The sequence below is a fragment of the Penicillium samsonianum genome, assembly GCF_028829775.1.
Source record: "Penicillium samsonianum strain IBT 33392 chromosome Unknown utg000002l_segment0_segment0, whole genome shotgun sequence".
Taxonomy (NCBI): Eukaryota; Fungi; Ascomycota; class Eurotiomycetes; order Eurotiales; family Aspergillaceae; genus Penicillium; species Penicillium samsonianum.
Window position 1 is genome coordinate 3937532 of NW_026643260.1, and position 12420 is coordinate 3949951.

The following is a 12420-nucleotide window of genomic DNA, read 5'->3' on the forward strand; positions in this document are numbered from 1 at the left end:
AATAATTGGAAAATAGGGAAACGGCTTGGAAATCGAATGGGGTATCTATTGTTTTGAAAAATGTACATAGTGTTTATGCCCAGCCTGCAAGCGTCCAACTCGACCGATCACCGCCAGATCTCAAGCCCGATCGACGATCAGGAACAGGATGGTCGATGTCTCGTGTGGCTCCAGCGAGTCCGTGCTGTAAGAACTTTTCTCGTTCAATCTCTACCATCCCCCGGATCTTCAGACTAGTTGTCAGGCTTGCACCCGCCCATGGACCGAGAGATTCAACTTCGCGCAAGACTCCTTGAATAGGGACTGGGATATCTTTGTTTTGTCGGCGGAGCTTTTGCTCCACGAAATCGATCTCAGGCACTTCCTTCGATGGATCGGCTGGTTCGTCATTGGTAGATGGTGCTTCCCCATCGCTCCTGGGGGTTTCAGGTTGGTTGGGAGCTTTTTGGGCTGAAAGTCTCAGCCCCTCCAATCTCTGTCGTTGTCGCTCGAGTGCTTTGCCTCGAATTGGACTCCATCCATGACGATCAATCAAAAGTGAGACCTCTTTCAGGACCCGCTGCCGCAGCCCAGGAATTCGAGAACCGCCGCCCACAAAGACAATGCGGGACATGCATGTTCCTCGTGCATCGGGGTACAGTGAGAGAAGGGAGTTGTAGACAAGCAAAGGCAAGGATTTTTCTTCGTCATCCAATTCATGTTCTGCGACACCTGGTGCGAATAAAACCTTCTCGGTGGGTTCGGCAAGACGTGCAAACGGCACGTCCATATATTCTTCCTCGGGGTTTGCGGGCGAAGGAATCGACAATTTCCGGTCGGCTTCATCGGGGCTTGTACCTTCTTCTGTCTGCGATTTGCACCAGGCAAACCGACTGACCACTTCTTCACAGTACGCGAATCCAACAGAGATCTTATCCGCAATCTCCGTATCCTGGTTCCCGTCAGAAGCCAACCCGGTAAGAAGCAGCCCCATTTCCTGCATCAAATGCTTCATAGACCGTGTTGTTCTCTTCGTAGTCATCTCTCGGTATTCGTAGATCGCCGTTGCCGTGGTCTCGGCCCAGCCAAGGTCAACCACCAACGCTGACCGCAATCCTGCTGCCGTGGCCGACATGGTCGCACTGGACAGAAGCGTAACACTAGGGAAGCGCCAACGACTAAAAAGCGTCGACAGCAACGACGACAGCAAGGGATGTGGCATAAGAGATGGCAGGACAAGAACCAGGCGAGATGTGCCTGCGTCCGTCAATAGGAACTGGTTGTATGTCTCCCGAAACGCGCGCTCGATCTTATCCTCGACCAGCCCCAGATCAACCTCTCGTGACTCTGGCCGCCACAATTCATATGCCCGTGTCCACTCTTCGACATCGACGGGTTGCGGTAGCCGTGCAGCACCGGTGCTGCCCTGGATCCATCCTCGATAGTCTCCCGCTCTCCTAGAGTCTTCGGGTCCAAAACCAACCACACACACAGGCGCACTGCTTCCTTCGAATCCTGCGCGGAGCCATCGTGCGCCTATCTCAAATATGATCGCATCGTCTTCGCTTCGAAAGGAGGGACTCGGTGATGTGCTGCTGGTGAATGAGGGGTTTCCCGAACGCGGCTGTGGTGTATGAGGGGAAACAGGTCGTGCTGTCTGGCTATTGCGCAGACCGGAAGTTGCTGATGTGCGTTTACTAGCACCCATTAAGGGTGTATCACTCGCCATGTTGATTGAGCTCGGGCGCGTTGCTCTCCTTTCTGGGAGCAACAGGAGTCCGCGGGGTTCGTAGCGACAAATATTCGATTCACCGGCGCACAGATCGGAGTTTCAACGCCATCGGATTGAATTCAAAGTCCAAAAGAAAAAGTAAGATCTATAAGCTTGCCCAGGTGGTTCATTGGGGGAAGCTTGTTGGTAGGCAACGGATCTACATCGGGCCGTCTGTATTTACTTGACAACCTCCTCTCTCCGCAGAAACCAATACATAAGATACATCTTTTAACTCCACATGGGCCCTTTAACTCCTTTTTCCTATTGCTTATAGTCGGCATGGGTATTCCTGGGTAAGTCAAGTGAAATCATTTTTTTGTTTTTTTTTTGCTGCATGGTAGAAAACATAATATCCCTGAGCACTGAGAGCGTTGTTTACTCGTCGATGAGAAGCAGAACTTCGTACCTCCACTCCAATTCGTCGACCAAAACGCTAACTTTCTCAAGGCTCATCAATGCCATTGGCCCAGGAGAGCGTATCTCTCTGGCCAAGCTGGCAGTGACGCACCTGGAGCGGACAGCAAGGCCGATCCGCATTGCAGTCGACATTTCGATCTGGCTCTTTCAAGTCCAAGCAGGGCGGGGCGGAAGAAACCCAGAATTACGCACACTATTTTATCGGTTATTGAAATTACTTGCGTTGCCAGTTCATCCCCTTTTTGTCTATGATGGACGGCAAAAGCCCGCTTTCAAGAGAGGCAAAGCAGTCTCAACCCGCAGTTATGGCAATGCGCCAATAATCAAGCGCTCCAAGGACCTCATCGAGCGATTCAGATTTCCGTGGCATGAGGCACCCGGCGAGGCAGAAGCTGAATGTGCACGGTTACAGCAGGCAGGCATTGTAGACGCTGTCATGAGCAATGACGTCGATGCATTGATGTTCGGATCGTCTTTGACCATTATGAACTTCTCAAAAGAGAGCGGAAGCGGCAGCTCTTCTGCAACTCATGTCACATGCTATGCAATGGGACAGGATGGGCATCCGTCAAACATACCCCTTGATCAACCGGGAATGATTCTATTCGCTATGCTCAGTGGAGGAGACTATCTACCATCTGGCGTTCCGAAATGTGGCAGTAAACTCGCTGCGGAGATTGCCAAGGCTGGATTCGGCGAGGATCTTCTGCAGGAGCTTGCCTCGCAAGCAGACGTGGATACAGGATTGAGCGAGTGGAGAGAAAGACTCCAATATGAACTCGAGGAGAACGAGAGCGGCTATTTTACGAGAAAACACCCAGCAGTTCGAATTCCGGACATTTTTCCGGACCGACAAATTCTCGAGTACTATGCCCAGCCCAAAGTTTCCAGCGATGAAGAAATGGCCTTTTTGAGAAATCGTCTCGCACAGGCTTGGGACAAAGATATCGACCCCCTGGCAATCCGAACATTTGCCGCAGACCACTTTGAATGGAATTATCGATCCGGGGCAAGGAAATTGATCAGGCTGCTGGCCGAGCCTCTTATCTCGTACAGACTCCGTCTCCAGAGACCAGTTCTAGGCGTGTCGCCTGGGTTTTCATTTGTGCCCGATGGCCCACCTGGTCTGCAAAAGGTGTATCGAACCCGGTCAAGCTTTGGCACTGATGCAGTGCCAGAACTCCAGTTAGATATGCTGCCCGCAGATGTTGTTGGGCTGGATCTCCTTGCCGAAGAACCAAACCCGCCATTTCCAACCCAAACTGGTGTACAGGAAGGCGAGGAAGAGGACGACCCGGAGGGAGTTGCTGGATCGCCACCTCCGACACCATCGAAGTCTCGGGTTACGAAACGATTTGATCCGTTCTCCCTCGAAAAGGTCTGGGTATTCGAGACTGTCGCAAAACTAGGTGTCCCTGGAGTCATCAAAAATTGGGAGAAGGAACAGGCCGAAAAAGCCAGGAAAGCCGAAGAAGCGGCGGCGAAGAAGAAGACCAGTACTCGACGCACCGGTCCCAAGAAAAAGGGACCGATTGATGCTGGAATGAAAAGAGGGAGTATCTTGAAATACGGAACCCTGACGAAAGAAAAGTCCGAATTGTCAACAACTAAACAAACGCACTTGTTAGAAGCCGCTACGTCGACCCAGAATCCTCTTTCCCGGCTTGTTTCTGGGTCTTCTTCCCCAATAATTGTGGACCAGGCAGACGATCATTTCTCCTCTCCGAGCATGTATATTCAGCAGAGACCCTCACTGACGATGCACTACGTTTCTCAGGAGATCGATGGTCTCCTGGATTCATTCTCTTCAATGTGTAACTTGTCTCCTTCTGCCAATATCAAGCGTCACCCCGCGTCAGATCAGTCCCGCATCAGAGCAAGGCGCACTGCTTTGGGGGCTGGTCGGGTTGATATTGAAGAATCGGACGTACTAGACATGAACACCGATTATTCTCCGTCTCGACCGGCAGGGCGCATGGGGCTCAAAATCAGCTACTCGGTCTCCGACATTTGTGAATCTGAGACTTTCGAGGAGGACTTTCCAGCCAGAACACTGATAGCACTGTCTTCTCCGGCCGGGAAGACTCTATCTAAGTCAAAGAAGATTCCCAAGGTACAGTGTGGGGAAAAGGCCGAGGTTGAACACATCGAAAAAGCCATCGAGTCTCTTTCTTTGTCCTCGAAAATCGACGAGGGTCAGCACGAAAACACCGCAACTCGCTCGTTATGCCAACCCTCAACGAAGAGGGCACCGCAAGCACCAAAAGTTCGGACTCGTTCCTCTAAGGTCGAAGATGTCAAACCAGCCCGATCATGCAGTCAACCAAACCCCAAGCCCGAACTCGAGCCGGAGCATACATTACCATTGAGCTTGAAAACATGCGAAAACAATAAGGCGGACGACATAAATAAGTCTCCCAAGAAGTCTTCAAAGAGGACGACAATTACAACTTCGAAGCGCGAGACCTCGGGGCACTTGGAAAACATTATATTGCACGACGGCTTTTGGTCGATCGACCAATCTCCGCCTGAACAAGATCCGTGCGAAGGCCTGAGCACAGCGCGCAGACAGACTCAACCTGCTAAGAAGAAAAGAATCCCACGCGTCAGCATTCTTGACCTCGTTTGATTAATGCCTTTTATATACCCTTTGTCTCGTTTTGGCTCGTTTTGGCGGATTGGCGTTTATATCAATTTGATTTTTCCGGGGTCTAGGGTTTTTGGAAACAAGCATGTGTGGTGCAACAGGATTTTTCTCCTACGGCGTTGGATGGACATGTCGAATACCTTTTGTCAAGAATCAGTCAGGCTGGTGTCTCATGGATTGCTGGATGTCATGTACATGTGTTGCAGGCTTTTTGTAAATAAGAAGACCATGTGCGTATATCTGAAAAACGTACAAAAGCCATGTCCAGAAAGTAACCATGCAGAACACACACCCAAAGAGTATAAATATATAAAACGAAGAGAAGAGAGAAGTACCGGAATGTGCATAGCTTCAGCCAGTCCCTATCTAAACAAAAATCCAATTCTTGATGCAGCACAATGCCCGAAAGTAGAGAAGCAAAAGAGAAATATGTCCGAACATTAAACGTCAAACCAGATATAGTAATAGAAAATGAGAAGGGAATATGTATTGTGCAAGCGCCGACAAATCAGAAGTATATTATTTATCCATCTACCCAAAGACCTTGAGGAAACCCCATAGGCCAACTCCACTCAACACGGGGATCGTCAGGTTATCATCCCAGCCCCACATATCAATGAACTCGCTGCCGGCGGCAACAACGCCAGAGACGACACTCATGACACCCAAAGCCAAAGGGCCGGTGATGACCGCCGAGTCACTGTGCACCCAGCCCAGAAGGCCGCGAACGCAGTTCGGGAGCAGATTCAAGCGTCCCGTGAACATAAAAGCGTTTTCTGGGTCATTGGGGAAAGCGCCAAAGTAAGGCACAAACCAGCCCCAGAAAGTAGCGGCGGTGACAACACCCATGAGCCAAGCCGCCATAGTACCAGCCAAGCTCTTTCCAGGACGCAGACGGGGGGTGTGGCGGCCGTACAAACGACCGAATGTCGAGGCGGCGGTGTCACACCAGCTAAGGAGTAGTACGCTCATGACACCGACGTCCTTGGGGAAGAATCGGAGAGCAACGTACGCCCCGAGGAGATACCAGATCACGCCGTTGTAGCCGGTGACCTCTGTTTCGCGCATGAGGGCACCCATGCAGCGAATATATACTTTGTTGACCTTCTCGAAGCGGTGGCGGATCAGGTCCGTTGCTGCAATCGGCACCAGGGCGGTGAAGAGGACTGGTGTGATTTGCAGAGACTGCACGCCTCGGCTATATAATGACAGAGTCAAAAACCCGATTGACACGTGCAAAAGCTTGCGCGGGATTTCATGGCGGTGAATGAAGCTGCGGTAGCGTGCGTGGAGGGGGATCAGTCCGAGGGGAGATGGTGATCTTGACAAGTCGCGCAGGGCATCGGGAATGCTTGACGGGGATAGATGAGTGTTCAATGCAGTACCGTTTACGGAGCGCGGCGGCGAGGCGGGTATCATAGGGTTTGATCGGCGGTTGCGCCGAGCCGATGGTGTGGTTGGGGATCTTGATGTTCGCGCTGAGCCAGAACTTTCGGCTGAACCATCTGGCTGATGCCGGCGACGTGCTGCAGACCGTGTTACCGGTTTGAGGTATCCATCGGGTGTCTCTGACGGGTCCGATATAGAGGGGGTCGGCGATATCACGCGAGGTGTCGCCGGTACGGGATTTGGCGAGGGCATGTCGGGTGCCCTCAATTTGAAATCAGGAAGCGATGTGGCTCGGACGACACCAGAGGGTGGCCGCTTGCATATATCTGCGTTGTCGCAAGCGAATATGCCACGGAGTATCAATGGGCTTGCTAACAAAGCAATGATGGCGGTTTAAGAGCACGTGACGGTGTCTTATCGTTAATTATGGGCGAATAGGCTGGAGACACGAGGCAGGAACCCAGTACATGATGCGATCACCAAGCACTTGTTATATTAAATAAAAGTAAAGTAAATCAAGCAACTCTAAGTCGAGGAAAAAAGGCAGATCACGATCTCAGTTTCCGCCTACAGCCGCAGTCACGTGTCTGGTATCTAATCGATAACGGATATTTTTTTTTCTTTGCGATGGCGACTTCGGGATTCGTGAAGCAATTTGACGAATCGGTCTCTGTTGGAATTAATAAATGCCTCCCAAATCGTCTTCAAGAGCGTGGGATGCTCTCACGCCCCCGCTGTCAGAATGGTCCCTCGATGCTGTGGGCTCAATGGGCTTCACGCGCATGACTCCAGTCCAAGCCTCGGCCATCCCTCTGTTTATGCAACATAAAGATGTGGTGGTGGAAGCTGTCACTGGAAGTGGAAAGACATTGTCATTCTTGATTCCAATTGTGGAAAAGCTTCTTCGCCTTGATCAGCCTCTCAAGAAGCATCATGTTGGAGCCATTGTCATTTCTCCGACAAGGTGCGTAATGCGCAATTCCAGTCTGCGGAGTTCATTGCTAATATTGATATATCAGAGAATTGGCCTCGCAAATTCATCAAGTTCTTCTCTCGCTTTTGGAGTTCCACCCAGCGTCGTCGGCAGCGATCAAACCCGTCGAAGATGGAGCTCCTCGTCCGAAAACCTCTTCATCGACATTGAGGGTTGTCCCACAACTTCTCCTGGGCGGCGGAACATCTCCGGCAGAGGATCTGAAATTATTCCTCAAAAACTCGCCCAATGTATTGGTTTCCACACCCGGAAGATTGTTGGAGCTGCTTTCATCTCCTCACGTTCACTGCCCTCAGGCATCTTTCGAAATGCTTGTCCTGGACGAGGCCGACAGACTTCTGGATCTTGGATTCAAGGACGACCTGCAAAAGATCTTGGGCCGTCTGCCTAAGCAGCGACGGACAGGATTGTTCAGTGCCAGTATCAGTGAGGCTGTTGATCAGATCGTTCGACTTGGTCTACGAAATCCCGTCAAAATTGCCGTCAAGGTCCGAGGAGGAGCTGGCGTCGAAGAAAAGCGCACTCCAGCAAGGTATGTCTTTCGATCCGTTTTTCCAAATTAAAAAAAGACCAATCTAACCGCTGAATAGTCTGCAAATGACCTACTTGACAACACCTCCGCTTCACAAATACGCCATTCTGAAGCACATCCTTTCCACAGTCCAGCCCACACCTCAAAAAACCATTTTCTTCGTATCAACATGCTCCAGTGTCGACTATCTCGCCACAATACTACCCATAATCCTAGGAGACGAGTTCGTGCTAGTCCCACTGCATGGGAAACACCAAGCCAACGTCCGCCAAAAGAACTTCAACCGCTTCACCACCTCCACAACCCCCTCCATCCTCCTCACCACCGATGTCGCCGCTCGCGGTCTCGACATCCCCTCCGTCGATCTGGTGGTCCAGATCGACCCACCCTCCGACCCCAAAACCTTCATTCACAGATGCGGTCGTGCCGGTCGTGCCGGCCGCCGAGGTCTCAGCATCGTCCTCATTCACCCGGGCCGCGAGGAGGACTACGTCTCGTTCCTGGAAATCCGCAAAACCCCCGTGGCGCCATACAACCTACCCGAGTTCACGGACGAACAGGCCACAGCCGCGACAGACAAAGTGCGCAAAGCCGTGTTGAAAGACCGCGCCATGCACGACAAGGGCCAGAAGGCATTCGTCAGCTGGTTGCGCAGTTACAGCAAGCACCAAGCAAGCAGTATCTTCCGAGTTGCGGATTTGGACTGGGAAGCTCTTGGCAAGGCATGGGGGCTCCTCAAGCTGCCGAAGATGCCTGAAGCACGCTCCTTTGAAGGAGATCGGACGTTAGGCATGAAACTTGAGTGGCACACCTACGCGTACAAGGACAAGCAGCAAGAAAAGCGTCGCAAGGAGGCTATGGCGGAGGCTGCTAATGGACAAGGTCCTGAGCAGGGATCTAACAAGCGTCGTGCTACGGAGAGTGTGGCTTGGAGTCAGAAGACCGAGGAACGGGATAAGAAGTTCAAGAAGAAGGAGTTCAAGAGGTCGCGGAAGGAGCAGGAGAGATGGGAGCAATTGCCAGAGGATCAGAAGCAGAAGGCTCTTGAAACGGAGCGCATGCTGGAGGAGATTCGTGCTAAGAACGAGCAGCAGCGGTTATTGAACCAAGCCAGCAAGGCGGAGGAAGCAAAGGGCGATGGTGAGTTCCAAGGCTTTGACTAGGTTGGAAAATAGCATAACTACATAACTATGTACATATACACCGTCCAGATTAGAAAGTGGTAGGGTGTCTTTTTGCTGGAGCTCCGCCATTGCCATTCCATGGGATAAATTGAAATCAATTTCATCTTAATCAGCATACATTTTCATGAGGCTTAGGGTTTCTGCGGGACTTGATTTCATTTACATTCATAGTTGATAATGACTTCCACGACGCGGAATCCTTTCGGCTGTCGTAAATGGGGGCATGATTGTGGATTAAGGGTAGATCAGGCTACTTATCAAATCTCTAACATTATACCTGTATGACCGAAATGGCCTTCGGCGCTCTTCTATTTTGCACCAACATTTGTACGACACGTATATATAAAATGACACGTAAAGTAGTGGTAACCTGTATAATGGTAGTGGTAGCCTGTAAAATGCTTCGGCAATCGATTATAAACTATGCACTAGACCGGGAGCGGATTTGTATTACCGGTGTTGGGGGTGGCAATGAATTAAGTCTCCACGTTATAGACGAGATAATGGACGACGAGGGTACTTTTGCAGCAGTCTACGAAGGATAGCATCCTTATCATCCTTCGCTATCTATGTCGGTTCCGCACCTGGGCAGACTCTATCCATGGATATTTGATAATATAGAAGTGACACTTATTTTAAAATAGTGTTCATTTCTCAAAACATCCCAAGATGATGTCAAACTCTAGGTGTAACACTTCAAGACCAAAACTTCAAGACCATTAAGTATAAGCAATGGCAGGCGTTTTAGAAAACGACTAAGTTCCTTCTCGAATTGTTGCAAGGCAAAAGAGGTGCAATATGATTTCCAGCTAATGCTTGGAGCGTCTTCTCATCATAAGTTTCGTCTCAATATTGTTTAATATGCGTAATAAGCCGCATTCAGCTGGGAATGCATAAATGAGAGCTGTGGCTCATTTTATGAAGCTCATGACAGAATACACCCATATATTCGCCCGGATAGTCGGGAGACCTGTCGTGTTGCCTATCTAATCCACTTAGCATTGGCGATTCAAACAATTCGAATTGACAAATTCACCTTATCTAGTGCCGCCTTGACCAGTCTTGTCCATAAAGCTAAGAATGATAAGATGCAGCCGCTAGCTTCCCGTTGCTCGTTAGCCACTAGAAATTAAACAAATACATTCCAAACGTCATGGTTAACATTCCGAGATCTCTCGGCACTTGATGAGGAACGGTTGGAGTGCATTATCAGAGGATTTAAGCTCATATCGAGCCTTCGCGCAACGTCGTCCCCCAGAGGCTAGATAAGCCTCTTTCAACGACCTGTGAGAGCTGTTATGCAATCTCTACCAGCTTACATAAGATTTGAAGCATGGAATTAAAGAAATTCTCCTTTAGAGTTCTTCAAATCGTTCGTGAAGGCATTCACGGCACCAGGCGACGTTTTGCAGGCACCAAGGGTTTTCCATCAAGCTTCTCATAAAGCAGACATGGTGCAACTTTCGGCCGACCCGAAAGAAAAAAAGAACTCGTCAGAAATGCCAATAGTCTTGGAATACGGAGCAAATTGTTTCTCCGATGCATTGTTGGCTAGATCAGCCACGGGGTAATTGCATTCCACTAGATCAGCCACGGGGGTATGTTGTAATTGCATTCCTGCTTAACGAAATCTCCACTGCAGTTATATGAATACGAGACCCACTGTTTAGTGGCAAATTTTATCTCGAGTCTATGTTGTATACTTTGCATTGCATGATAGTATTGCGTTTTTGCCATTGGACATGACAACTTGCAGTTCTTGGATCTATACCATGGTTATGACACATAAGTGGGTTTAGCTACAGTAAGCTCAATATGTTGCCAGCCACCTTGGTGGGGACAGGCTATCAATTAGGAAAATGATATTCGTCGAACGTGAAGGCGTTTTGGGGTCGCTCCTGTATGGAGAAGGCCAAATTCACCGGGTTGAGCGGATATTGCGGATTAAGAGCCAAGCCCCACAGGCTGAAATTAATTTATGCATGTTTCTGACGAACATCATTGCCGCTAAGCTGAAAAAAGTAGACGGGAAGCCTCAAGGCTTACAGGCTTCCTGTCAATGGGCGATTCGGCCCCACAGGTGTTTCGTACCTAGGTACCGCTGACGGAAGATCTACACATATAAACTGTAATCTGATCAAAGGGACACTGGATGAAGAAACCCCTCACTTAAATTCAGCTTGTTTGTCTTATAATAGTCCCCCATGTCGAATTGAGAAGTGTTGCCAAAAAGCAGTGAAAAAGTTTCCCCCGAATCAGAATCGCCCTTGTGACCTGCATCCCAAGTCATATCGTTTTCATCATCCAAAATTTCTGCAAACATGTCCGACATCTCGAAGTTTGAGGAGCTGCACAAGCATCTCTTTGAAGAGGGAGTCAAAGTGCGAAGAGAAGTCCTTGGAGATGAATATGTCAATAATGCGTTGCAAAATGCCACACCCTTCACGATGCCCGGGCAGCAGCTCATCACGGAATGGGCATGGGGTACCGTCTGGAAACGCCCGGGACTAGACCGAAAGCAGCGCAGCCTTCTGAGTAAGTCAAACTTCAGAATGATTCCGTGAGGCATTGATAGCGAGAGCCTAAAGTTGCTAATATCTACTGGGGATGTTCTTAGATATTGGAATCATCATTGCTCAGAAAGCATGGCTCGAGCTGGTTTTGCACACCCGTGGTGCTATAAACAACGGTCTTACAGAGATAGAAATCAGAGAGGCTGTTCTACAGGCAACAGTATACTGTGGCACCCCCGCCGGTGTCGAGGCAATGATGGTGACGGAAAAAACCATAAATGAGATGATAGAGAAAGGCGAATATAAGCGTCCGGAGGTGTGATTTGGTATGGATGAAGAAATCTCATTTCATTGTTTTAGGATAGAAATGACGAATAGCTTGGAATCTTCGTATAATGCTTGTGCTTGGTTCTGATTTAATCCTTCCATACGAAGAACACACCAACCATTTGAATACGTGACATTCGTACAATTCGTACAATTCGTACAAACAGAAAAAGAAAATCACTAAGTCTCAATGCCACTCAGGCTCCAGTCTAGCTGCATCCATTGCCAAAAAGAACCTGAACTTCTATGGTGCTTGCGTGCTCTAGGCTTTTGCGATTATACAATGTAGAGGCCGGTTGCCACCAACCCGTCATGACTACACAACTTACTCTATCAATTAGCCTATCGGAATTAGTAGCTACATGTCTCAGGGGAAGGGAGCTGGGATCGTCGATTCGCTTATACCTCGTTGTTCGGAGGATGAGAAATTCCGAGTACGTTCTGTTCAACAATTCGTCGCCAAACTCTTGTAGAATACCGAATTGCGTTTGCAGCTCGCACCACCGGAAGTTTTTCAGTGTTTCATAGATCCTTTGATCTGCACTGCTGATGCTCGCACTGTCATAGCTCGTATGCATGGTCATTATATGCATGCAAGGTCATCGGTTAGTAGCCTGATATAGTATTCTTCAAGCGGGATCATTCCATTTCTGCCCTAGCGCAA

General features: G+C 49.4%; 5 protein-coding genes across 5 annotated transcripts; 3 read left to right on the plus strand and 2 right to left on the minus strand.

Annotated features, from left to right (window-relative positions):
• Window positions 1-73: 73 nt before the first annotated feature.
• Window positions 74-1708, minus strand: N7471_003373 (putative actin-related protein RO7; the record flags this gene model as incomplete). Its single annotated transcript, XM_057276093.1, has 1 exon — window positions 74-1708. One exon carries the CDS (start codon window positions 1706-1708, stop codon window positions 74-76), a length of 1635 nt encoding a protein of 544 aa, XP_057140731.1.
• A 324-nt stretch (window positions 1709-2032) lies between these two features.
• Window positions 2033-4799, plus strand: N7471_003374 (crossover junction endodeoxyribonuclease; the record flags this gene model as incomplete). Its single annotated transcript, XM_057276094.1, has 2 exons — window positions 2033-2046; window positions 2201-4799. The coding sequence occupies 2 exons, from the start codon at window positions 2033-2035 to the stop codon at window positions 4797-4799; spliced, it is 2613 nt and encodes an 870-aa protein (XP_057140732.1).
• Window positions 4800-5348: 549 nt separating this feature from the next.
• N7471_003375 (diacylglycerol/polyprenol kinase family protein) lies at window positions 5349-6458 on the minus strand (the record flags this gene model as incomplete). Its single annotated transcript, XM_057276095.1, has 1 exon — window positions 5349-6458. One exon carries the CDS (start codon window positions 6456-6458, stop codon window positions 5349-5351), a length of 1110 nt encoding a protein of 369 aa, XP_057140733.1.
• Window positions 6459-6843: 385 nt separating this feature from the next.
• On the plus strand, window positions 6844-8995 carry spb4 (ATP-dependent RNA helicase SPB4). Its single transcript, XM_057276096.1, has 3 exons — window positions 6844-7170; window positions 7226-7732; window positions 7791-8995. Exons 1-3 carry the CDS (start codon window positions 6893-6895, stop codon window positions 8893-8895), a joined length of 1890 nt encoding a protein of 629 aa, XP_057140734.1. The 5' UTR covers window positions 6844-6892; the 3' UTR covers window positions 8896-8995.
• Window positions 8996-11237: 2242 nt separating this feature from the next.
• Window positions 11238-11751, plus strand: N7471_003377 (uncharacterized protein; the record flags this gene model as incomplete). The annotated part of the gene is made up of 2 exons (XM_057276097.1): window positions 11238-11451; window positions 11534-11751. 2 exons carry the CDS (start codon window positions 11238-11240, stop codon window positions 11749-11751), a joined length of 432 nt encoding a protein of 143 aa, XP_057140735.1.
• Between the last annotated feature and the right edge of the window lie 669 nt (window positions 11752-12420).